Source organism: Vipera ursinii (genome assembly GCF_947247035.1).
Source record: "Vipera ursinii genome assembly, chromosome: 2".
Classification (NCBI taxonomy): domain Eukaryota; kingdom Metazoa; phylum Chordata; class Lepidosauria; order Squamata; family Viperidae; genus Vipera; species Vipera ursinii.
Genome location: NC_139513.1, coordinates 122,229,531 through 122,256,386, shown reverse-complemented (window position 1 = coordinate 122,256,386; position 26,856 = coordinate 122,229,531). Strand labels below are relative to the sequence as shown.

The window sequence follows — 26,856 nt, the reverse complement described above, 5'->3', positions numbered from 1 at the left end:
ATTGTACCACCTGGACTGTTCTATTTAATACCGATAAATGACAGCCAACGGTACTGAGAACATGTTAAATAACACAAAAACATTAAAGTGCAATAAATGTATAAGCTTGCTGCAGAAATACACTTTTCCTATTTCCTCATTCTATATGCCTTATTCATACCTGCACAACCCACTAATGTTCCATGCTTGCAGTCCCACCACTTATACCTACCAAGACTAAAAACGGGAAGATAAACTGGGGCTTCTGATTAATCAGATTCCCCCCTTAAGCAGATACCACGCATTAATTTTTGCAGCTGTTTGTATAGTGAAAAGCAGCAGAGAAACTACTTTTTGGCATTTTCACATCAGAAGGAACCTTATCTACCATATAGTATTCGTGTACATTTTGTTACAGAGAAAGATCAAGAGATTGCTAGACCAGCATTCCTCAACCTTTCCGCATTGGCGGCCCGGGGGGGAAGGGGATGGTTTTGTGCGAAGGGCAGGTGTGCGTGCATGGCTTCATTTCTGTGAGCACAAGTGGGGCTGCACATGCAAGTGTGCTCTTCCATCGCTGGCACAGCCCAGTTCTGAATGGGCCGTGGCCCAGTAGTGAGCCGTGGCCCAGGGGTTGGGGACCCTTGTGCTAGACTACCACAGTGCTGATCGGGAAAGGAATGCTCACTATCATATCTCCTTACTCTAAACTCTCCCAATGGACAAGATACCTCCATTGTCTCTACTAAGGCAATGCTGGAGAATTCTGAGGGTTGCAGGTTCATATTGGGGAGGTAATAGGTTGTAAGAGCACCTATCAAAGCTCATCCATATTCTTAAGCATCTATTACAATGTCACTCAAGTAAAATATATATATACTGTATGTATGTATGTGTGTGTGTGTGTGTATATATATATATATATATATACACACTGTATGTATGTGTGTGTGTGTGTGTATATATATATATACAGTATATATATACTGTATGTATGTGTATGTGTGTGTGTATATATATATATATATACAGTAAAAGGTAAAGGTAAAGGTTCCCCCGCACATGCGTGCTAGTCGTTTCCGACTCTAGGGGCTGGTGCTCATCTCTGTTTCAAAGCCAAAGAGCCAGTGCTTGTCCGAGGATGTCTCCATGGTCATGTGGCCGGCATGACTAGACGCCAAAGGCGCACGGAACACTGTTACCTTCCCACCGTAGTGGTCCCTATTTTTCTACTTGCATTTTTACGTGCTTTCGAACTGCTAGGTTGGCAGAAGCTGGGACGAGTAACAGGCGCTCACTCTGATACGCGGCACTCGGGATTCGACCCGCCAAACTGCCGACCTTCTGATCGACAAGCTCAGCGTCTTAACCCACTGAGCCACCGCGTCCCTCTATATATACAGTAGTCTCCCTTAATTCTTTGTTAGTAATTTACACAAATATATGAACTGTCCGGTGTGACTACAGCCTGTTCGATGGCCTTTGAGATAAGGCTGAAAACAGGAAATAAAGATTTGCCCCATGTTTGGGGCCTAGCAAGGTAATCTAAATAGTTAACATTTGACTCATATATATATATACAGTATATATACTGTGTGTGTGTGTGTATATATATAGCTTCACTTGCTTCAGTTAGCTTAGAAAGATCTGGTTAAGTCACCAGGCAAGAAGCCAGGAGACTGTGAGTTCTAGTCCTGCCTTAGGCATGAAAGCCAGCTGAGTGACTTCTGTTATTCTTGTATATTCACCTTCTAGCTTTTTAGTCAGCAAAAGGCTAAAAGGTTGTAAGAGAACACATAGTTATCTTCAGATCGATTCCTCCCTTGGCAAGTCAGTTTATTTTCAAAGACAAATAAAAAATTAGAACAAGAGCCTGTAAAGTAAAAAAAAAAAATCACTCCTCTATGCCAGTCCTTTAATCCCCAACACACCCATCCCTTAACTTAGCTTCAACTGCAAAGAGAATATCAAAGGTGGCAAGCTGAGGATTTCCCATGGGCCAATAAAAAATCTGATTACCTTCCTGTTCATATCTTTGACACCTCTGCTACTGGTTACATCTGTACGTGAGGTTAAGTAAGGAGGGAATGAATTGAAGGGGGAACTTTGAGACAGTACATGGTAGTGAATGAGAAATTGGAAATCCTCTTTTGGTTAGACATTAATCCAAGCTTGAGAAACAGTGGGATCTTTTCCTTTGAGGTAATCTTTTAAGTATCCTGGAAATTTATTTATAAAATAAGCTCAGGAGAAAATCCAAATTCTAATTAATTGTAAATTGCTTTTTTTACACTAACTGTTGAATAATTTTGTTCTAGGTGAGGAGTATTACAAATACAATACCCAGACCACAGATTGTTCTTTAACCACCACTGAAAACTAGACTCTCCTTCTGAAAGAATACATACCATCCTTCATGCGAAAAAGCAAGGAAGGATCAGCAGCTTCTGTGGAGAAATAGGCAAAATCTTTTGGATCCCAGAAGAGTTCATCTTGCTTATGCTGTAACTGCACAGCCCATTCTAACCAGCTTGGGTTCAGCGTGGCTTCATATAGATCAAAGAGTGCTTGGATTACAAAGACATAGTCCTCTAGAAATCCATGGATAGGCACAGAACTGAGAAAATAAAGGGGGGGGGGGAAATCCAGCCTCATAATAGAAGTTCATAGCTATCATTACTAAATCTAATTCTTGCTATCAGCCCCACAGAGAAATGTATGTGAAATATTTCCAGCCATTTCTGATATTCCAAGATACAAGATTCTGATTGGTTAAATGACATTCTCTAATATCCAGGCAGAACTCTATTTCTTTTGCATTGTGGCAATGACTTTGACTTTGTCTTCTTCAATATGAGAATGAGAATTGAGAAACTATACGTATTTGTTCTGAGAAATTACTGTCACTCTCATACCAGAAACTGCTACAGGAGATTGGTACATAAGTACTGCTGGAAAGTCTAGCACAGAGGTCCCCACCCTTTTGGGTACCAGGGACCGGTACCGTGGAGAGAGGTTTTTCCATGGACCAGAAAGTGTGTGGTTTTGTGTGCTGCCTGCATCCCAAGGATTGGGCTTTGCTTGTTTGTGCGGACCGGTTGCTGGCATGCCACAGACCAGTACTGGTCTACGGACCGGGGGTTGGTGACCCCTGGTCTAGCAGCATTTTATACAATGTAGGGGGAGGGGTGTAATATCTTTATGTTTGTATAACATACAAATATATGTATGTGTCTATACACACACTCTCTCCCTACTCTTAGACCAGCATCTTCTCCCACCATTCTAATTTATAAAATACTAAAAAATATACACTTTTTTATTCCAGTTTTGCCCTGGATGTTTGGAAAAGACAGCATAGACAGTTCTCAAATTCAATATAAATGTTTTCTACCTTCTTAGATGGAAAATGAAGGATAGCAACCCCCTTTTGAAAACAGTGGTTATCGTATTTTGGAAACAAGGCAAGTGAAGAACCAATATATTTCTCCAAATGTGTGGCCCAAATAAGAAAAATAGTACTTCAGTCTCCCTTGAAGTGATATTAACAAAGGCGAAGAACTTCACCACTGAAATTAACCTGGAAGCAAAATATTTATGCATGAAAAAGTGAGTGCAAATAATTTCAACATCTCCTGTTTGAGCAGGGGCCTGGAGTAGAAGACCTCCAAGGTCCCTTCCAGATCTATTCTATTCTATTCTATTCTATTCTATTCTATTCTATTCTATTCTATTCTATTCCATTCTACTCATAACTTCTTCAGTCTTCCCCTTCTTTGTCTCTTCTCACCATCTTTTCTCCCATCAGCTCAATTTGCTATCTACTTAAGAAAAGTTCATTTTGAGATTTAAAAAGCAGGTGTGGAACTGCTATTATCACAAAGTAGTCAAGCAAATAACCTTTCCTTCCTGATTACCTCTAACTCTGTTGACAGATATGTAATTTGTGTTTGGTCAAGAGAAGAGCCAATTTTAAGATGACATAGCCTGCCAGAAAGTGAGTATTTGCACAACTAGCCAATCTCAGAGAAGTATCTACTGGCTCCTATGAAAAGGCAAGAGGCAGTAAAAGGCCTTATACTGTAGCAGTTTAAACTACAATGTACTCTAGGTTCTTCCACTGTATACCTAATTTTAATCAAAAGGTTTCCGCCTTGGGATGGAATCCTAATTGTCAAGAGGGTCTTATATTGCCTCCAGTGTTATTGGTTATTATTACTCATCCACAGATAAGACACATAGAAACAAATACAGGTTTATAATGTTTACTCTTCACTATTTAAAACCTCCATTTACTCTCACATAAACATGCCCATTAATATCTACCCAACTTAAAGCATGGCTGGGCAGGCTAGGTTTGAGTTTCAAAGCATTGAAGCAGGACCCCACTATGCACACTCCTTGATCCTCTGGAATGGCTTCATTATCCAATTTTGGCAGTTTTCTCATGACTGGTACTTTTTCACCTCGTCCAGTTCTCATGGAAATTACCTGTTGTTTTGAAAGCAACTTTTGCTATATCTACTTCAAAGCATCATTCTACCTAGACTAAGTAGGCTGCATTCTTCTAGAACAAGGCTTTCTGCCACTCTGGCCTAACCTAAATGGACTTTATATACTCCATCTTTCATTCACATAAATATATGATGCATGTAGTCCTCACTTAAGAACTGCCCTATTTAGCGACAATTTGAAGTTATGATGTGTTGAAAAAGTTACTTTGCAACCAATCCTCAGACTTATGATCATTACAGCGTATCTGTGGTCATGTGATCACCATTTGTGTGCTTCATAGATGGATTTCAACAAGTAGAGACAATGGAGAAGCTGGCAGTAAAATTGCAAGTCATGGTCACATTATGTCTTATTTAATGACTGCATTGCTTAGCAACAGTTTCTTGTCCCAATTGTGGCTATTAAGTGAGGACTATCTGTATAAAATCATATTATTAGTATACCACGGCATTATCTATGGTTATCATTATAAGTTAAGCACACTTACTAGTATCAATATACATGATACATGATACATGATACATGATACACGATCAGCATACTCTACAGTTCTGCAATTAAATGTTTCTATCATTTAAATACTGACTCTCCATAGCAGGAGTCCCCAACCCCCAGTCCGTGGACTGGCACCAGGCTGTGGCATGCCAGAAACCGGTCTACACAAACAAGAGAAACCCAATCTGCAGGATGCAGGCACGCAAAACCACGCCCCCTCCGGTCCATTAAAAAACCTCTCTCCAAGGAACTGGTCCTTGGTGCCCAAAAGGTTGGGGGCCACTGCTCTATAGTACTTATAAGTGCAATCTGAAAATTGCCATCTGAAATGTAAACTATCCTCTAACAACCTCAGCCAAGAATAGCAGTGTTTGCCTAGTGCAGACATGTCAAACTCGCGACGTCATGTGACATCGCGCAACGTATCAGGACGGTTTTGCCATTGCTGGCAATGGGGTGGGTGTGGCTTCTGCACGACGCATCCGGCCTGTGGACCGGCAGTTTGACACCCCTGGCCTAGTGGTAAATGGTTTCCATGAAGCAGCAGTGAGATTGAGTACATGAAGCAGGTTGAGCACATAAGCAAAAGTATTATATTCTCCATTAAGTTATTAAAAAAAACAATAAAAGAACAAGAACAAGAACAAAAAATGATAAATTGCTTATAATTACTAAGGCCAGAAGTTGCACTGCTAATTCAAGCTGGTACCAATCCATAGGTACTAATATTAGTGAGAATTTTACCATTTTGTTCTTTAAAATATGATTTGTTTCTCCAGTTTAACTATGGCTATGATATCTGGACTTCCTAATTAGCAGAAAAGTCTTTTGTGCCATCTAAATATCAATTGTAGTTTTCTAACTCAAATAGGTTGTAGATAAAGCCAAGGATCAAGTGAGAGGAAAATACCCAGGCTGGAAACTCCAAATTTCATGTTCATATCTATAATAAGATTGAAATATATATAGGCCACATCTGTCTAGCATGCCCTTAAGAGGTTTTATCTTGCAGGCTTCACTGGTTTCTCCACTCAGCAAAATTCTAGGTCTACCATTATCCAATAGCAACTGCCTCTTCTCATCCACACGTCTTTCAATATCATGGAAACAAAAATGCAGTTGCCACGTGTTTGTGTAAGGAAGAAGTCTGCTTGTTTCCAGGCCAGAGTATTCATGCATCCCAGAATAGTTTTGCTTTTAGTTGGCAACAATTCTGCACGGACCCAGGCACAAACCTTTCCCAATGCCTACTAACTAATGCTTTTAACTGGATCCCGGAGGATGAATCAGAACCTGAGCATTTACAGCAAGTGATCTATCCCTGAGGAAAGCCCCATTCATTCTCCCTCGGTCCAAGTTTTCTTCTTGTTGGTGGCACTGCAGTGCTTTGGATTGCCTGCCACTTTACCTGTGGGTCACTGTGTTGCCTTGTCCCTGGTAACAGGTTCTTAGCAGCTTTCCACTGCTGGCATTAAACATGTGGTTTTGCAGGAAGGAAGCTGCACGTACAGCTCGGTCAATGTATTCTTTCTTGCCTAAGATGGCTCCACACTGAGCAAAGCCAGAGATCATCAGTCCTAGAAGGCAAATGAGTGGAAGAATGCTCATCTGAATTCATACCCTTAGAATGTTCAGTCTATGTTTCTTTTGACCCTGATAATCATCTCCTCATAATTTAATCAGTTTAAATCATTTCTTCCTTAAAATGGTTCTTTTCACATATGCTGAAGACAGGTAAAAGCAGATTACCATTTATCAAATGCTTCAGTTGCCACATGAGCAGAGCATTATTTTATATACTTTATTTTGCTCCAAATCAGTGATTCGGGCAAAAAGAAGTGGACAGTGTCTTCATCGCTCATGACACAATGATTCACTCACAGAAGTCAGGGCCTGATAAAAATAGTTGCCTGCAAAGATCACAAATCAGTAGGTCTTCGTGGCTCTGAATTGTTTTCCCCTCACTATATTAAAAAATGAACTTAGAAACTTAAATAGATGATTTCTGAAAACTTACCTGTGAATTCTGGAACCATTTGGACAGCATGTGCATTGCCAAGACAGATAGTAAGTTAGCTTGTCTATTAATTTTTCATTATACAGTATATTCAAGTATCTTCATTTCATAATGGAGAGAAGTGCTCCCTCTATATTTATATAATGTGAAAAACTACAATAACATAAACACCTTCATGGGGTTTTTTTGGGGTTGGGTTTTTTTTTTTTTTTGGCTGCAAGGGAATAGGAAAAAGGTGCTACTGCCCCCTGCTGTCAAAACACTTTCAATAAACAATTCTCCAGATTACTTTTGGCCCGGAAAAAAAGAGAGGAAAAGATCAAAAACCAGGAGAAAGAAGGAAAAAAGAACTAGCTAACTTTAGTGACATTACAAACTATTCTTCTAACACCACAGAAACAGACTTATCAGGCGTGGTAGTGATAACCAAATGATTTCTCTCGAATCGCCGCACAATGGAAGAATTTTACTGCAACAAATATACTGCTCTCCCCTCACAGAAGCCTTCCAAGAGTCAGTGCAGTTTGATAAGGGTGTTACTGAGCTCCATACAAAAGAACAAACCTCACCATTCCAGGAGGCAAGCATCTTGCTGTCCAGGTGGGGCCGTGGCCGCTGTGTTCGTGCCTTGTATAGTTTCTGTCTACTTTTAACCAGCAATGTCTTCAGCTCTTCCAGCCCCAGTCCAAATCGGGCAGCTGTAAGTTCCAGGGAATATTGTGTTATCAGAACATTTTTTCCTTTTAATTCATTGTGAGGGTCCTGAAATAGAAGATTAGTGTAAGAAAATAAGGAATGCTTCCTTAAGCCTTCACATGGTAGAACGATATAAGGTATGTGGACCTATCAATGGAATATTCTCAGATGGGAAATTTTATTGACATCATCCAATATTTTTCTTTTTTTGTGTTTGATTATACACACACACACACACACACACACACACACACACACACATATATACACACAGGGCTTTCTTTGTCATAGAACGCTCAGAATGGAGTTCCGGTACCTTTTTTGGATGGAACCTTGTAGGGTAGGCAAGGTGGGTTGTATGACGTGAGTTCCGGCACCTTTTTCTTTTACAAAAAAAGCACTGTATATATATATATATATGTATATGTATATGCATATGTATGTATATATATATATATATGTGTGTGTGTGTGTGTGTGTGTGTGTGTGTGTGTGCATTATATCACTAAACCTCCCTCCTGTTCAGGGAGGTGCTTGCAACATTTCTTAAATATTCCAAAAGTTTTGCCATTTGAAAAAGGTTGAATATTCCTAACTACTTCATCTATCACAACACTGTCATGACTTTATCAAAAACAGTCCTTCCTGGATCTCCTAAATAATTATTCTCTTCTGCCAAAAGACTAAATTACCTATAAAGCCTTTTCACTACTTTGGGAGCATCAAACAGCATTAAATAGTGAAATTCATTTTCAAGTCCAACTTGAACTTTTTATTCAATCAGCATTGCCTTATTTTACATAGCAACTTTTGTCTGAATTTTTTTTTAAAAAAAGAACCCCTTGAATATCTTGCAGCACCACAGAGCTTTCCCCTATCATTTTCTTCCTCCCTGGAATGATCCAGTGGGGAATGCAACGTTGTCTGAACACTATTTCTGTGAGATCATCTAGATATGTCAGTTTCCCTTGATAAGTCACTCCCAGAGCAAAACAAAACAAAACGGATAGCCTCAATGAATTAGCTAAACGCAACATAGCTCAATACAATCAGGACAAAACAAATAAAGCTATCAAATGCATGTCCTAGAAATAAGAAATTTTCATTAGGACCAGCAATTGATCCTGCTGATTTCCCTAAGCCTGTCTTAAGCTAACAATTTCACTGATCTCAAGGCAGGCTATATTTCAAGGCAAGCCTTATTAATGAACAACTCATGGATATAGGTAGTCCTTGTTTAGTGACTGCCTCATTTATCAACCATTCAGTTACAACAGTGATGGAAAAGTAACTTCATGACCAATCCTTGCATTTACAATCTTTGCAGCAAAGAAAAGCTAAGGTAAGACCATAAGCACAGTCATAGTTTCTTTTGGCGATTATTTCATTTCTCGACTGAGTTGACAGTCTCAATTGTGGTTACTAAACGAGGGCAAGAAAACTGGACATTTATTCCAATAAATGAAAGCTTCTAGTATCCTATCAGCTTTGAGAAGAATTAGTGATCCTGAATTCTGAGATCTTAGAAAGCTCATTGTCTCATCAGAACTGAGAATCCTGTGCCCAGGAAGACACAGGCACCTGTTGGCTAACACAGAGTTCCTAAACCTTTCCTGCTTTGCAGACCAGTAGGGGGGAAGAGGGAACAGTTCCATGCAAGTGGAGGGCAAGCACACGCATGCAGCTCCATTTGCGCAAGCGGCAAGTAAGCACACCCACTGCTCGGGGAAATATAGCGCATGCGCACACGTTCACCTGCTGCTCGTACAAGTGAGGATGCACGCATGTCCTCGCCCAACACTTTCGCGACCTGGTTCAGAAGGGCTCAAGACCCAGTAGTGGGCCCACAGCCCAGTGGTTGGGAACCCCCGGGCTAACACATGTGTCATCACTAATAAGGGACTCAACTCTCCCACCCTTACAGGCTCTCTGAGCCACCCCTTCCCAACTGTACCTTCATTGGATTCACATTGCCATCTTCCTTCATTCCATAGTGATACATGAAAACATCTGCCACAATTTTTTTCTCTGGGATCCCTTCAACGGGATCTGGCAGGAGCTGCCGAATCTCTTCAGCTGTCCATACGCAAAATGCACCCTCTTGCTTCTTCTCTGATTGGACTGTAGCGTATGAATCAGCATCCTCTGCACTGTAGAAACCTCCTGACTGAAAAACCAAAGAATTAACAATATCGTAGACTTTAATGTACAATCCAATTTTTAAAACGTACATGCGAGGTAGTAAGATCTGCCTAAGAAATGGGACTAATGTCTCCTTTTTCCCCTCCTGAGCCTGCCTAATATACCCATTCCTCGTTGAGTAATCAATGTCCAGGTTATTAAGTGAAATGTTTGCTAAATGAGCATGTGATTGACTGAAAGACAGAGAGATGCTGCCATCTCATTTAGATAAAGTTCTCCCATACAGTTATACCACCGTTACACTCACTCAGCATGAATTGTTGTCAGGCATAAGAAATTTGGTTTTAAGCATGTGCTTTGGTCAGAAAAAGATGTTTTTAATTACCATTGCATTTGCAAATGGTTGCTAAGCAAAGTAGTAGCTAAATGATGTCTGCAATAGGCCCAGATATTAGCCTAATCTTCAGAGGCAAAAATAAAGAATGTTGCATGAGGGGAAAAAACCTAGACATTTTCCTTAAAAACTAGAGGCTTTCTACAGTACTTGTACTTATAATCATGTATAAGTATGAAGAACAAAGTTTAGATACAAAGATTCTTTCACATTTCTGAACTTAAAATTAACACATTCCTAAATAAAGAATCTCTGGTCTAAACCATCAACCTCTACTATACTTTAAAAATTTTGAGTTTTCTGTTCTAAAAGATGTCTGCAGAACTGGTGATCCTTAGCTGGGTGAATATAGCACACTTGCCTTGGTTTTGACAACCCATTTTAACCATCAAAAAAGCAAAGAAAATAGCTGATAACTGGGTAAACTGCCAGTGTGTAGTTTGGTGAACTGCAAGTTGGATAAGTAGGACTGATAATTTTTGAACGTTCATACATTCATAAACTATAGCTCCCAGAAAACCAACCAAACATAGTCTGGCTGCATTTATTCCAGGTGTTGCTGGCAACTCAGCAGCTTATCATCATCTAATATCAGTAAACCTTACATTGTCACTCAGATCTCGAGAAACATAAAGCAGAATGTCTGCTGCCGTGGCTGCAAAGAATTCATCACCAGAAATCTGCATAAAATACAAGAAAACATTATTCCAGAAAAAATGAAATTGGAAGAACACTATGCAATAATTCTATTCTTGGAATAAACAATGTAAAAAACCAAACTGGAGTAAGAAGAAGTTTTATGCGAAACCATGCAACCACAGGTTGCCTAATATCTAGACCAAAATCTGAAGTTTGAAAAGAAATCATTTACTTGTTGTAAAGTTACACAACTCACACACCCTGAGACAGTCTTTACTATTCCTATTTCACATCTGAGGAATATCTAATAGCCTTACAGCTGTAATATCTCACATTTAATCTTTTAAAATCATGTAAAGTTATACATGATATGGAATTTGGCCAATAAGCATATTTAGAATGTTGAAAAATTGCTGTAGGTTAAAGAGCTTCAAGGAGACAGGGCTTGACTATTCCTAAAACAACTATTAAGGTGGAAAACAACCAGACCCAATATACCCATCTACTAGAAGACAAAGTGATTGTGCCTACTCCTACTCTATTCCTTTATTTTACTGTTTTACAATTGTCTTTTTGTTTGTTTGTTTCGTGGACAAGTAGCAAATTTCCAACAAAGTAATAGGCTGGAATCGCCAATATCCATTTTTGTTTTCTAAGAATACAGCCTATATGGAGCAAAACAAGTAATCTTGCAAAGAAAGATATTGTTAAAGGCCAATGCTTTGCTTTGCAGCTTACCTGCTTCCTTAAAATTAAATACATAAAAGGATCTATTACAAAATTATCTCAGCTTGGGGCAAAATCTGGTGGAAACCACGCTGGGAATCCTAAGTATATAGACAAGCATGCAATCATTTGCCCAGGTTCCATGAATATAATCTCTAATCCATAGGAATATACTTCACAAATATTACTATTTAAATAAACATAGAAAAGCTTCCTGATTAAATCCAGTTCTAAAATTCAGCCAAATAAAGATTCTTGTGAATTTCACAGTTGGAAATCTTTTTCTGAACTCCATCTGGGGAACCTGATAATGACCAATTAAAATCAGAGTAGGGGAAAGAAAAATGGCTTAGCCTTTAAGCTCTCTTCTCTATTCATAGTCATTTCAGCCATAATTCTACCCCCAAAATTCTAACGAAAAGTGTCATATGTACAATCACTGGATGGATATCCAGCCTACTTGTCTCAAAAGAGCTATCACACAACTTTCAATTAAAATTCATCAATACAACAGCATTATATCAATATTTATTTATTTATTTATTTATTGCAGGAGTTACTCTGTGGTAAGATGGGAGACCAATACATTTTACAAATAAATATACAAGCAATTAAAAGATCATTATTTTCTGCTGATATCAATAATGTGGAAAACAGACATTTTGATAAAGAACTCCAAATTATTATAAACTTCTCTACTTCCATCCTTCACCACAGTAATATGTTCCCATGTTTATCTGATCAGCTGACAATAAGGAAAAGTGAGCCGGATGCTTAGGCTTCTGCAGACTATGAAGAGTGGACCTGAGAACTATACGGTCCATAGGTTTTCCATAGTATCAGAGTATAAATATATTAAAATATTAATATTTCTTAGCCCTTAATGAAACACAGTTGTAAACTGACATCAACTTACACAAGAGTTATGCCTCAATTTCTGTTTCCCCACAAAAGCTGAGTGAATAACAAAAATACAGCTGTTCAGAAGATTTTAATGGAACATCTTTGGTACACCTTTTATGGGAGATTATTTTGCAAAAAAAAGTACTGCTACAGGAAAAGGCCTTGTGTTCTATATAAACAAACAGTAATTGGTTGCAGACCCAACTTGAGGTATACGATGTAAACCACAAAAGACAGAACATTTGTGAAATGACATTGCCATTTTCATTTTAAATGAGGAATAGTCAGCTTTCAAAACTATCGCTCTTGTAATTATAAGCAGCATGAAGTAAAAACAAAAAAGCAAAAATCCCCTTCAGTGCATATTATAATGTCATGGTGATGCATGGATTTGAAACCTGATGACTCCAATTTATTTTTTTAAAATCTAAACAAATGCAAGTACTGTCATATATTTGATATATCCTCTAGTACAATTCTAATATCTTACAACTCAAGCACATTTTTATTTGTAGATATTTGCATTGCTTCAAGAGAATGCTAGAATTAATATAGGATGTTTTTGAAAAGTAAACTAATTATGAAGGACAAATAGAATCTGTAAAGAGACTTTGAAGAACAAAGGGATATCATATAATTATGTCGATTCTCTTGGAAATGTAAAAAACAATAGGTATCCTGCCATGCTGTTAACATAAAGTGAAGAATGAAAGCTCTATATACTGCTAAAACTGATTTCTATAAACTTTTAATGGGGCAAAATAATGCGCCATAGGACAAAACCTTTTGAACCAAAGTATCTCAAATGAGCTAATTTATGGAATATGTTCAAAATTCAGTATTTATTATTACAACAATATCACAAAGCAGTTTACAACATAATACAAAATGTCATAAAACATTTCCTGTGCTCATGTTTGACTGTGCTATGCAGTTCAGCATGGGTTAAACTGTTGATGTCATAATATAAAATGTCATAAAACATTTCCTGTGCTGATGTTTGTCCTATACAATTCAACATGGACTATTTTTAAGGCAGATACATATCTGAATGTATCCCAACTTCTCCAGTTGGAGAAAAAAAGCACATTAAAAGCTCTATCATTATTCAAGGCTGCGAAGAAACTGGTAAGGAAATATCTCTGAAAAAATGATCCATTGGGGCACGGGCTGTCTTGTATCATTTAATTCTGATTTAGTTTCTCTTTGGATGAAAAACAATCTTCCTCTATCACTGCCTTTGATTATAAAATCCATTGTGATAGTGGATGGACACATTTATGACACTTGGAAATCACATGTGAAAAATAATATTGGAAGTGTTGGGCACTGTAAGGTACTAACACCCCAAAATTTTGTAAGAGGTAATTTTGGCTGGAGTACTAAGGAAATTCATTTAGTCGCAGAACTTGTCTGCCATAGAGATAGTGCAATAGTCTCCAAATCAGTGAACTGCTTTTGGGTTTTTTTCCCTCCTCTCAACAATGCTAGGTAAATATTCTGTAATGTTCCAAGTGATACATCTAAATGTTGCTTTTGGTTTTCATATCACACTTGGGGTGCCAAAATTATTGCTAAAAATAATGGCAATAAGAAACAATGGTGGCATAGGGAAGCTGTATCAACAGTATCAGCATTCCCTTTAGTTGTCATTGATGTCATTAAAGGAACAAAAGGAAGAAGAAATCTTTCTTCTGTTTTATCTGTACCTGAATAAATGAATTCTGTATGCAAGAACTGAAGTAAAGAAATAAAATGTCAGTCTACAATATTTTCTTCTTGCCTCATCCTCCTCTTTTTGCCCTATAATTCATGGTTATCTCCATGTTCACTCAGCAATAAGTGGAGAATGACCTGTAACATTAAAAAGGATTCAAGAACTCACCCTAGTCATTAACAATAACATATTCTCGTTCAAATATCAAAGACTAATTTGAATCTCAACTGCTGTTCCAGATCCAAGGAAATATACTTTCCCCAAGATAGATCAACTCTGTCACATTGAACAGTAGGTTTTCTATACACACCAATAGTACTGTTCCACAAAGATATGGCTACTAGGCATCATAAGATTTATTCCTGGGTAAAACTGTAACTTTCACTTTGCCATTCATCTAAATCAGCAAGAAAGAAACAAAGGTAATGAAAATTACCCAACTTTTTTTCTCCCAGGCACCATTACAATTTGCTTTCTAACTCATATAAACAAAGTGAATTCATTGGTTCTTTGGGGCCTTAATATGCTGGCCAAAAGATTTTGCTAAGGAATACCTGAAATGCCTTGGCATAAACTGCTGCCAGCTGACCCTGATCATACAGCATTTTTTCAAAGTGAGGGACATGCCAACGTTGGTCAGTAGAGTAGCGATGAAACCCCTGCAGAAGAATTGGGGATGGGATGGGATGGAGAAAAATCTTTTCATTATTTTTGCCATGTAAGAACTAGAATTCAATCTTCTACCTAGGCAGTACAAAATAGGAAGATGAATAATTTTGAGAGTTAACTGATCAGGCCAACAATTTCACTGGTCACCAAATGATCATGATCATTTGGTGGATAAGTGGCCTAATGATAATATGAAACTGCCAGTGCAAGTCAGTCACATCACAATCTGCAATGATTTAACTCATTCACAGAACATAAATATCTACTAGCCAATACATTGGATGGAAATAGAACAGTAAAAGCATAGTAAATGTTGGATTTGGCAAACCACGATGTGATGACTGGCATAAGCAGTAAAAGTTCCAGGAAACAAACTTCTTCATTTTCTGCTTATCTTTCTAGACTCTGCCATTTCAGCAAAGCATATATTGTATTTCCAAATCAATCATCTAAAAGTCATATCTCATAAATGTTAAAAGCCTGGACTGATGGAGTGGCTGGAAAAGGGGATGGGAGAAGAGATTTTTTTAAAAAGACTATCCTAGACAGGTTATTTCCTGAATCATACTGTAAAGCTATTTTTAAAGATCTCCATGGACTAAAATGATCTATTACAGGAGTCCTCAAAGTTTGGGTTCAACTATTAACAATGGATTAACAATGGATTACTGCCTTGTCATGGCGAAGCGGCTTGCGTAATTCAATGAAGCTATGAGCTATGCCATGCAGGGCCACCCAAGACGGACAGGTCATAGCAGAGAGTTCTGACAAAACGTGATCCACTGGAGAAGGAAACGGCAACCCACTCCAGTATCTTTGCCATGAAAACCCTATGGACAGAAGAAGGAGAGTGCAAAAGTTGGGTTGAAACTAAACATTAAGAAAACCAAGATCATGGCATCCGGCCCTCTCAATTCCTGGCAAATAGATGGGGAAGAAATGGAGGTAGTGACAGATTTTATTTCCCCAGGCTCCAAGATCACAGCAGACAGGGACTGCAGCCAAGAAATTAAAAGACGCTTGCTCCTGGGGAGGAAAGCCATGGCAAATCTAGACAGCACACTAAAAAGCAGAGACATCATCCTGCCAACAAAAGTGTGTATAGTCAAGGCTATGGTCCTCCTAGTTGCAATGTATGGCTGTGAAAGTTGGACCATCAGAAAGGCTGAGCGCCAAAGAATTGAAGCCTTTGAACTATGGTGCTGGAGAAGACTCCTGTGAGTCCCTTGGACTGCAAGGCGATCAAACTGGTCAGTCCTAGAGATCAACCCTGACTGCTCTTTAGAGCAGGGGTCTTCAAACTTGGCCCTTTTATGACTCATGGACTTCAACTCCCAGAATTCCTCAGCCAGTGTGCCTGACTGAGGAATTCTGGGAGTTGAAGTCCATGAGTCATAAAAGGGCCGAGTTTGAAGACCCATGCTTTAGAGGGTCAGATCCTGAAGTTGAAACTCAAATAATTTGGCCACCTAATGAAAAGGAAGGACTCACTGGAGAAGAGCCTAATGCTGGGAAAGGTTGAGGGCAAGAGAAGAGAGAAGAAGGGGACGACAGAGAATGAGGTGGCTGGATGGAGTCACTGAAGCTATAGGCGTGAGCCTAAATGGATTCCAGAAGATGGTAGAGAACAGGAAGGCCTGGAGGAACATTGTCCATGGGGTCGCGATGGGTCAGACATGACTTCGCAACTAACAACAACAATTAACAATAAAGATATTAACAGACAAGAAAGATGTCACAGGCTACCACTTGGTAGGTAGCAATGAAGGCCTTTGAAGAGATATTTGGATGCCTTGATTTGTCTATATCTACAAAACTCTAAACTGTTCAGACTTTTTTTCCTATAATATTCTGTAGGAGCAAAGTTAGCCATTGAAGAAGTAGAGTTGAAAACAACTCTACTTGGAGTTGAAAATAACTCTTGAGAACACCATGGATAGAGAAAAAATAAATAATTTTATTCATTTATTTATTCATTTAATATATATGCCACTCATCTCACCATCAAGCAACTCTGGGTGGCTTATAATCCAGATCACAGAACAATCCAATGCAGAGTTCTCACTCACAGTACAAATGACCAGGCTCAAGTTATCACTTTTGGGACATATTATTCTCTCTTGAGAAACCTATAATGGCTATAAATGGTGGAAGGGAAAAAATGATGGCCAGCAGAAAAATGGATGTATTCAATTGTAGTGAAGATGGATGCACAACTGAAAGACCAGGTTTAGGAGAGATCATCTTGGAAGAGGTTTGTGATCACTAAGAGTAAATTTCAACTCAATTAATCAAAATCAAAATTAAAATGTGGTGGGGAGAATAGTTAGACCATGTGCCTGGCCTACAGTGTGCCCTTAGTTTATGTAGGTACCCAAAATCTCCATGTATCTACTACCACTGCTTTCCACCCCAAAAATCTGCTCAATTCTTCCACATGCTAGAAACAGTACAACCTTCTTGTAAAACATGAGATGCGATATCCTTCCAATTACAAACACCACCAAATCAACTATTTAGCAAGCTATGTATGATATGATTACCCTGGAAAGAGAGGACTGATTAATTCTTCATTCCCCATAAGACAAAATGAGTAGGACTCTAGAGAGAGTAGAATATGCAAAAAATATGCTTTAAAACACCTGCATTTTTGGCAATATTTTTAGAATTCAAAAGTGTGCCACAATTTTTAAGAATTACTAGATTCCAAAGGCAATTTTGTATTTGTTGATTATACTTTTTATCTAACTTCTAACTAACTAACTTCTAACTTCTCAAACTGGAAAGTAGATTTATGAAATCACAAATGTAAGCTGGAAAGGGGCGGACAAGCAGACAAACAGGCTCTGACAAACATTATTTCTGAATTCCTTAATGAAAAGTTACGATCTTACCTGTGAAATATGATCATGAATGCCACCATATGCCATCATCTTGAGTGTATGCAGGGCCATCTGAAGTGCTCGTGCTCCCTCAGCATTTGACCGTTGAAGACCCCAATAGGAGAAGAGAAAATTCAAATTAACTGGAATAAAAGAAAACAGTAAAGTAACGAACATTAGTCAATTGTTTATGTAATAGTAGTAGCTCTTCCTACAGAAATAGCTAGACAATCTTGAACTAACCTGGGGTTGGGAATTTGGGAGATTCTGAGAATCCACCATATTCTTCATCATAAGTCTCTGCTAGTTGTTGGAAACATCGGGTTGTCACTTCTTTTAAGGATGGGGGTGCTTCCTCCCCTCGAACGCCAACGTCAGTCCTAGCTAACAGTGCAGACAAGATTTTCTGGCTGTTTTCCAAAAGGATATTTTTGTTCCGTTTCCACTGAGGAGTGGGGAGAAGATATCTAAGTCATAGTTTGCTACTCTTTATATGTGCCTCATCTAAAAACATATTGTTCAAATTTGTTTCAAAAAATGGTTTGACATCATAGATGCTCCTCCTCACATATCAATTTAAAAATGAGATAGCAATACATTAGGGACAATACACTCCAGCTGAGGTTTTACATATATATGTTTGCTTTTATGTAAACTGAATCATTATAGTTACATGGCATAACCTATGGGTTAGAATACTGTATGAACTCTACCTATAGTTCCTTCAATAAAAATAGGTTAAATGAGCTAATGTACGAGCCTAGTTAATGAGATGCTCTAAGCTGTTGTATCATGACCATAGAGGGAAAAAATCACTACATGAAATTTTAATCCACAAAAATGTTTTCTAACAGTTTTTGTTAATTACCTACCTTCAGCGATATGCAACATTATGTAAATTAAAATATTAAAAACATGTGTTTTTAACCAAAACTGATTTCTATCCACGGAATATTTTCCATTAGAAAGTTTTGTATGACTCAGTTTCTCTTTCCTTAAATCACGTTGTCCCTGAGCTTAAGCTAAAAACTTTTATTCACTGCATTTTCTCTTATAAACCTTTCAAGTAAAAGCTCAAAATTGACACTAGTGTATGCTATTCCAAAGACACATTCAGCTTATTACAATTATGCATACTGAATCTCCTACCTGCTCTAGGATGCGAAGTAGAACAGTCCGAAAGCCAACCTGATAAATTCCATCCTCGGGTGGGAAATAAGTTCCACCTACAAATGGTTTGAGATCAGGAGTCAACCACACACTCATTGGCCAACCACCTCCGCTGCTGGTTGCCTGCAGTGAAAAAGAATGAGATAGATCAGAAACCCTTCACATATGTTCTGGAAATAACCAAGTTTTCTCCACGTCCAACTCCCCACCTGCACAAAGGTCATGTAAACTTTATCAACATCCGGACGCTCCTCACGATCCACCTTGATGCACACAAAATTCTCATTCAAAATCTGACCAATTTCTTCACTCTGAAAGGATTCTTGTTCCATAACATGACACCAGTGGCAAGTTGAATAGCCAACTGAAAAAAAGTATCAATTAAAGAAAGATTATTTATGAAAAAAATGATTAACCATAATTTACAAAGTGTTGGTTTTTAGTCCAAGGGAAGGGGCGTGATGGGAGTTTAAGATGAGATCACCCCATAATCTCCCTTAGCACATTTAAGGGGCTGAGCAAAACAAGAACAAGAACTGCAGATCAAACAAGAATTGCTGACCATAAGCAATGTTGGTGATTCTAATCCTTCATAGGTTTTCCAAAAAATGAGAAAATATTACTTCTAAGCAGCAATAATGCTAGTATAATAGTAAAAGGTTGGTGAATAAATGGGATTTGGATGTTTAAGAAAAAGTTTCAATAGTGAAGTTTTGGGAAAAAAAGATTGTAAAAATTGTAGAAGCAGGAAAAGCAATAACAGCAACTTGGAAACGATAATCCTTTTTAGGTTTTGTTCTGCTGAATGGTTCCTTGTATGCTACAATACCCTCAATTAAATATTATCATCTTGTGGGATCAAGGAAGCATGCCTTCTCTATCACTGTCCCTGCCCTCCAGGCAGCAAACCCCTCCCAAAGACATAGGTGGTGCCCAAACTCCTGGAGTTCCAGAAAGACTTTGCCGCAAGCCCAGGGTTAATGTATTTGTGGAGGCTCTGCCAGGGCTTTCAAGTTCTATATTTTATATAGAATATATAAATGTATATATTTGTTTTCTGAGGTTTTTGCGGGTGTCTGTATGTGGACCTTTGGTCTTTTGGGTTTTTTCCCGCGTAGAAATGAAGGTGTAGGCGCAACGTTTCGACGGAATCCCATCCGTCATCATCAGGCTGGTGGCTTCTGCTTCCTTCTTCTGGGAGAAGCATGTGGTATTTGACTGCATATATGGATTTTATACATTACCAAGAGTCTACTGGAGTGGGCAGACATAACAAATTTAATGAAATAAGTACACTCAAGCAAAACTATTTTAAAAAATCCAATACATAAATCCACCCCATTCCTCCAATGTATATCTTTATCCATACTCTTTTTAACTGTCAGTTGTTTTAAACAACCAATGGATTACTTTCTAATAAAATAACAAATCTATTGATGATGATGATGATGATGATCAATAGCAAATCTATTTATGATCTTTGTAATATAAGCTCCTTCTCATTACAGAAGCAAATTGCATATCAAGAAATACAATTTTTAGAAGAAGAAAAGAAAGATGGGCTTCTCATTTCCCCCCAGAAAAAAATAAGATGTTAAAAAAAAATACTGAACAGTTGAAGATCTGCTTTGAACAACATTTATTCCTTTACCCACAAGTTTACCCTTTTGGATTTCAAACTGCTCTCAAAGATATAGTATTGTTTTTATCTGTAAGCTCACAAACACACATCACACATTCATTTTTACCTGACAGAAATATTAACTTGTCCTCTCTCTTTGCCTTATCAAAGGCTTCCTGGCCCCATGGATACCTGAAGAAAATTGAGGAAAGGAAGAAGCTGGATTTTTTATAGTGTTTCCTTTGTAATATACCTATGTTAAATGTAGGTAAGTGGCTACAACCTGTTCTAACTGCTTGGAAAGCTTTCTGATATAAGACAGCATCCACAGAAAAATTCAACACTGTTGCTTTGCAGTCCAACATTTCCTGCCAAGCAGAAGAAACCATGTCCATTCTAAAAAGTGCTGCCTGAACTATTTGCACAGGAAATAACACATTTGGTAAAATCTGGAACTATGCCAAAGTAACTCTCCTGGCTGGTCTCCATCCGGAAGAGGGGGGGGAGCAGAGCAATTTAGCATAGGTTAGGTGTCAAGTGTATAGTTAGAATTTGAGCTCATTGCTGCTGTTGATTTTAAGTATCCATGAAACCATTTTAATTAAAAGTAGCTTGCTGTGTAGTGAACAATCAGGGTGTTCTGGACAGTCAGATGTTGGACAGGGATTGGGGAGACCCATACTCAGATCCATCTTCATAAAAATTCACAGAATGGCTTTAAACCAGACACTCCCTTCACTAACCTACCTCGTAAGCTGGCTGTTGTGAAGATAAAATTAAACGAGACCTGCATGTTAGATATCCTAAGCTGTTGGGAGAAAAGTGGACTATGTATCTAATTAATAAACAATGGGAAACTTCTTATTGTTCTATGAGCATTCTTGAAAGATAGGTTCAGGGATTTTAATCTCATATTAAAAATTAGCTTTTTAAAAAATGTTTTGCATCCACTCCATTTCAGCTACTTTGTCATTGAGCAAAACAGTCACTAAGTGAAGCATATGATTCACATGACTCAGAGAGATCATTGGTTGCTGCTATCTCATTTAGATAAAATCCTCTTGTGCGGCAATGCCATTGTTACTCTTATTCTACCATAAGTTATTTTCAGGCACATAAATTTGGTTGTAAATATTGTATGTGCATGGATCAGAAAATGAATTGTGTACTACCATTTATTACTATCTTATTTGCAAATAGTTGCCAACTAAGGTAGTCCCAAAGCAAGGAGGCATTGTATTAAAGAAACCAATTACTGTATGATTATATCAGCAATACAATATAATATAGAAGTAAATTTAAATTAAAAAGGAAGGGAAAAAGATAAAATGTCTGGACAACAATATTAGAAGCAAAGCTACTCCAAACATTTTGACCAAATTGTTCAAAAGTCCTCTCCTTGCCCTTCTATCAAAAAATTCAACAACATCCTAATTCAAATGTTAACAAAGGACACCTGTTATATATACTATCTTTAGGTTTTACAGAACAAAAGACATCTAAAATCAAACACAGACATGTCTCAGCTTTTCAGTCCGATTAAACATTTTAGATTTCATCTCAAGACATAGATCAAGCCAATCAATTCACAATCCATTTTTTCAGTAAATAGATACAAAATAGGCACAACATATTTTTAAAAACTTAAAGATTAACTATAACCCAAAACAACATAAAAGACAATTAAAATGGAAGAAAAACAAATATGCTACTAAAACAACTGTGTGAATAAAATGTTTTAAGATTTCTTTTGTTCTGTACCAAAATACATTTCAGATTCAGAAATGAAAAAGTAAAGTAGTACATTGGCCCTCCATAAAGGAGCTGCAACTTTTCCTGGGCTCACAGAGTACCTACACAATCCTGACAAATATGAATTAAGGAGGTGCTGACAGCACACACCCAGAGCCACATCAAAGCACTTTGTTAGCTTCTCCCTTGTTATCTAAGGAAGATCTCAGTCACTGTCACTAATCACCATCTGTCCAACCTTCAATGCTGAGCCTCAGCACCTAACAGTAGGGCTTAGGCAGTCTCGTATAACCTCTTAATATGCAGAACAGAATAAAATAAAAATAGGCAAGGAGAAGGAGGAAGAGGAAATCCAAATCTCAATCATAGAAAAGAGTGGAAATAAAAGAAATAAAAGAGGCAAGAATAACAAGGGAGAGGTATAAATAAATATGATTATATAAACCTCAGATTCATCTCCTTTGCAGATAAGATAAAGGAGGAGCTCAGAAACAAGCTACAAACAGGAATTCAGAAACAAGGATGGAATTAAGCTTACGGTCTGTATCTGAAAGTTGAGAGAGTGCTGTTTAGACACTGAGTTGCAGGAGGAAAAATGTTTTTATGAGAATGGAAAATCTGGAGGCTGCTATAAATATTAAAGGAAAATGGTAGATTCTTAAAGAAAAGTGTCTGTGAAATCCCCAAATGATCTATTTCACATCACTCCTGTGCCTAGTAAGAGAAAGGGGGGAAAAATCCTTACCAGTCAACAGGGTTGTGGGCATGTTGAAGGAGATAAGGAGATTTCTCATGGATGAGCCGGTTAGTATAGAGGCTGTTGTTGGTCTGGCTGCCTTTCCCCCCTGTGGCCATGCTTGAGGTCGCCCTCAGAAAGATCGTCCTGAAACAAGAAATGCCAAATATAGACAGAAGGCAATTTGGTCAGTTTCTTTCCCAAGCAGCTAGGTGTAGATTGGATTTCAGGTTGGGTTTCTAGGGCAATGTGCAGCATATACTTCCTCAATTGGCATTTTATCAGACTCAAAACTGCATTGCCGGGAAACAGACCCGTCTGAATTCACAAACAAACAAATTGGCATTTTGTCCAAATGAAAACTGGATAGTCAACAGAACTTAGGAGGCCTACTGCTAGACTTTAGGCTCAGTAGGCATGTGGTTTTCAATCAAACAGGCTTCCTTCCCAGGTAATTCCTTGCATAGGCCCCAGGGAGTAGATCATGGTTTTACACGCATTAAGCATAAGAGAAGGAAGTCATTTTTTTAGCCTAAAATTTTAGAACATCGTTCAAAATGTAGAAAAATTCCTAAGTTGTTGTTGTTGGCTGCAGTCAGACAAATAGACTGGTACTAATAAAGGAGAATATTTGTAACTTAGGGTTGACATGAGGGGTCCTTAGTGCTCTCTGAGCTTGCTTGTTTTCTCACAGACATTTCATTACCCAAACTAGTGCAAGAAAACAAGCAAGCTCAGAGAGCACCAAGGACCTCTCATGTTTAGACCGGATTTGGCATTTTTATCCAGTACTCGGTCCTTCTCAAGGACCTGGGATAACCAGATGTTTTTGTCTGATGCATTAGATACCATCACAGAATGTAAGCTGTTCCGATTATTATTATATCACCTCCATATTAAGACTGATGATCAAGATTGTCTTCTTAATTTCAGTCTGTTACTGGAGGGAGTGGCTTTTACCCTTCATTTGGTTGTTCCCTTTCTTTCTGAGGCCATGGTAAAGTTTATTATATATTACTACATATGCTAAGAAGGAAGGCCTACAGGAAAGGAATAAGATTCCCTTCCCAGATCAACCCCAAAGGATATAGTATCTCCCAAATTCATGCTCATGTTTATGAGGAAGGCAGCAGAAGCGGCCTTCAGCTCCGCAACTACTTCCTTCAGTTACCTCAGGCCTCCTCAGACCATCTCACCTCTCAGCCAGCATCTGAGTTGGAAGAAAGTGAGGATTTCAAACCCAAGCCATGTACAGGGTACACTGGGGAGGACAGAAATTGTATTCCAGTTCCCCCCTAACACACTTTGTCATTTCCTATACCTATACAGTTTGTTTAAGAAGCTACCATGCTATAAAGCTGAGTGCCAGTCCCTACAATTTGAAAAATGAGTGCTTTATCATTGGCAGCCATTTTATAAATGTGCTGAGGAGAGGCTCTCAAAATTATCAATCTGCCCATTTGTCCCAAATGAGCCTTTCTCTTGCTCTACAGTAACCTCATCAATCCTAAACTTTCTACTCTTTTTATTCCGGTTGTTTGTTTTATAAATAATGTTTTCTGCTCTATGCCTGGTGTAATAACAGCCTCCTTGCTCTCATTATCTTCTCTGGAATATTTGTAATCCGCACTTTTTATCTAGGGTTGCTGATCATTCCTCAAGGGTCTAAAACTTTCTAAATGCTATAAAGATTCAAAGTAAAAAGAAATCTGCCATTATTTTAAACAAACTAGGTGGCCTGCCAAGGGATAGACCATATTCCTGTTAGGGCACATAAAACAGTAATGCATAGTACCTCTGATGTACGAAATCCATCATTCTTGGCTCAAACATTTGGTAGAAACTGCACATATTTGGGGGAAATGCATATAAAACTTCAAGCACTTGGGAATATTAGGTACAAATCCTCTCTATATTATGGGCAGCTATGCAAAAGAAAGAAATGAACATCTTAAACGTGGACAATACCAGTATAATAGGAGCAGCTGCTTGAAGTTGTACAGTGGCAATCATAGTAATCTAAACTGATGACACACATACAGTGACATGATCACAGAAATACCACCCACATGTATGTGCACCCCAACCTTTGATGCAAGTAGGGAAACCTTGTCATACAGTATGAGCAACATGTCATCACGAATATTTCATCATTTGCAAGTTTAACTACATGGAGGGAAGTGTAGTGTGGTGCTGTTCTGGGCTCAGTGCTCTTCAACATCTTCATCAATGGTATGGATGAGGGGATAGATGGGGAACTCATCAAATTTGCAGACAACACCAAGCTGGCAGGAATAGCCTATACTCCAGAAGATAGGTTAAGATACAGAAGGATCTTGACAGACTTGAACATTGGGCGCTATCTAACAAAATGATATTCAAAGTGAAAAAGGTAAGGTTCTACATTTAACCCGGAAAAACAGGCATAGTACAGGTGGCACCTTGCTCAATAGTAGCAACTGTGAGAGGGATCTTGGAATCCTAGTGGACAATCACTTAAATATGAGCCAGCAGTGTGCTGCAGCTGCCAAAAAAGCCAACACAGTGCTAGGCTGCATTAACAGAGGGATAGAATCAAGATCACGTGAAGTGTTAAAACCACTTTACAATGCCTTGGTAAGGCCACACTTGGAATATTGCATCCAGTTTTGGTCACTACAATGTAAAAAGATGTTGAGACTCTAGAAAGAGTACAGAGAAGAGCAACAAAGATGATTAGGGGACTGGAGGCTAAAACATATAGGGAACGGTTGCTGGAATTGGGTATGTGTAGTTTAATGAAGAGAAAGGTGAGGGATGAAATGATAGCAGTGTTCCAATATCTCAGGGGCTGCCACAAAGAAGAGGGAGTCAAACTATTCTCCAAAGCACCTGAAGGCGGGACAAGAAGCAATGGATGGAAACTACCGTAACCAAAGAGAGAAGCAACCTAGAACTAGGGAGAAATTTTCTGACAGAACAATTAATCAGTGGAACAACCTGCCTCCAGAAGCAGTGAATTCTCCAACACTGGAAGTTTTTAAGAAGAGACTGGACAGCCATTTGTCTGAAATGGTATAGTGCTTCCTGCCTGAGCAGGGAGTTGGACTAGATGACCTCCAAGTCCCTTCCAATTTTATTGTTGTTGTTGTTAACAAAACAACAATAATAATAATAAAAATGTGTGTTTGCCACCATAACGTATTTTAAAGAGTATTAAAGATGGGATATAAATATAAATCAATAAATGTACACCTCATGAAACTGCAAGTGAGGCCCAAGATCAACCAGCACCACAATAAATAGAAGATATTTAATTAAACTCAATGATAATATCAATCTTCGTTCCATTTTGGGAGGTCCAGAGGTCTTTTATATTCAAATATCTGCTATTCCTAAGCATTCCTTGGATGCTTAGAAAAAAGCCTCTCATTAAACATAGGTAAGATAAAAAATACTTTACTCTTTTCTAAGAATTCAAAACTACCACACTTCAAAACCGTGATAGAGCAGCCTCTCTTGCACCCTCTTCAAAGACCCTTGCCTGTTTCTACCATCATTACTAATCCACATCTGTAATGAAATGTGTGGATGACCTTGGGCAGTGGTGCCAAACCTTTTAGAGACCGAGTGCCCAAACTGCAAACCAAAACCCACTTATTTATCGCTGGGTGCCAGGTGGGCGTGGCCCACTGGGTGTGTGTGGCTGTGATCATGGAAGATTGGGTGGGTGTGGCCAAGGTGGGTGTGGCCACCTCAATGTTGCTCGTGGGGAGGGACACCTGTTGGGGATGGGCAGGGTTGGGGGAGATCCAGGAGGTCTA

At 38.4% G+C, this 26,856-nt stretch overlaps 1 protein-coding gene across 2 annotated transcripts in view; it reads right to left on the bottom strand.

Moving 5' to 3' along the window:
• Positions 1-26,856, bottom strand: part of SPATA20 (spermatogenesis associated 20) — a 59,295-nt gene that overhangs the window by 23,602 nt on the left and 8,837 nt on the right. Inside the window, exons 1-13 of one of the 2 annotated variants that reach the window (XM_083352721.1) lie at positions 24,849-24,971; positions 23,063-23,200; positions 20,693-20,757; positions 19,154-19,308; positions 18,924-19,067; positions 18,018-18,219; positions 17,787-17,917; positions 14,778-14,882; positions 10,844-10,918; positions 9,657-9,869; positions 7,576-7,768; positions 6,398-6,566; positions 2,388-2,596 (exon numbers count right to left, since the gene is read on the bottom strand). In XM_083352721.1, the coding sequence (XP_083208847.1) occupies positions 2,388-2,596; positions 6,398-6,566; positions 7,576-7,768; positions 9,657-9,869; positions 10,844-10,918; positions 14,778-14,882; positions 17,787-17,917; positions 18,018-18,219; positions 18,924-19,067; positions 19,154-19,308; positions 20,693-20,757; positions 23,063-23,200; positions 24,849-24,904 (1,855 nt within the window). In that variant the 5' untranslated portion in view covers positions 24,905-24,971. Of the gene's footprint in view, positions 1-2,387; positions 2,597-6,397; positions 6,567-7,575; positions 7,769-9,656; positions 9,870-10,843; positions 10,919-14,777; positions 14,883-17,786; positions 17,918-18,017; positions 18,220-18,923; positions 19,068-19,153; positions 19,309-20,692; positions 20,758-23,062; positions 23,201-24,848; positions 24,972-26,856 lie in introns of those variants that run through there. The other variant, XM_083352720.1, reaches the window with a different exon arrangement.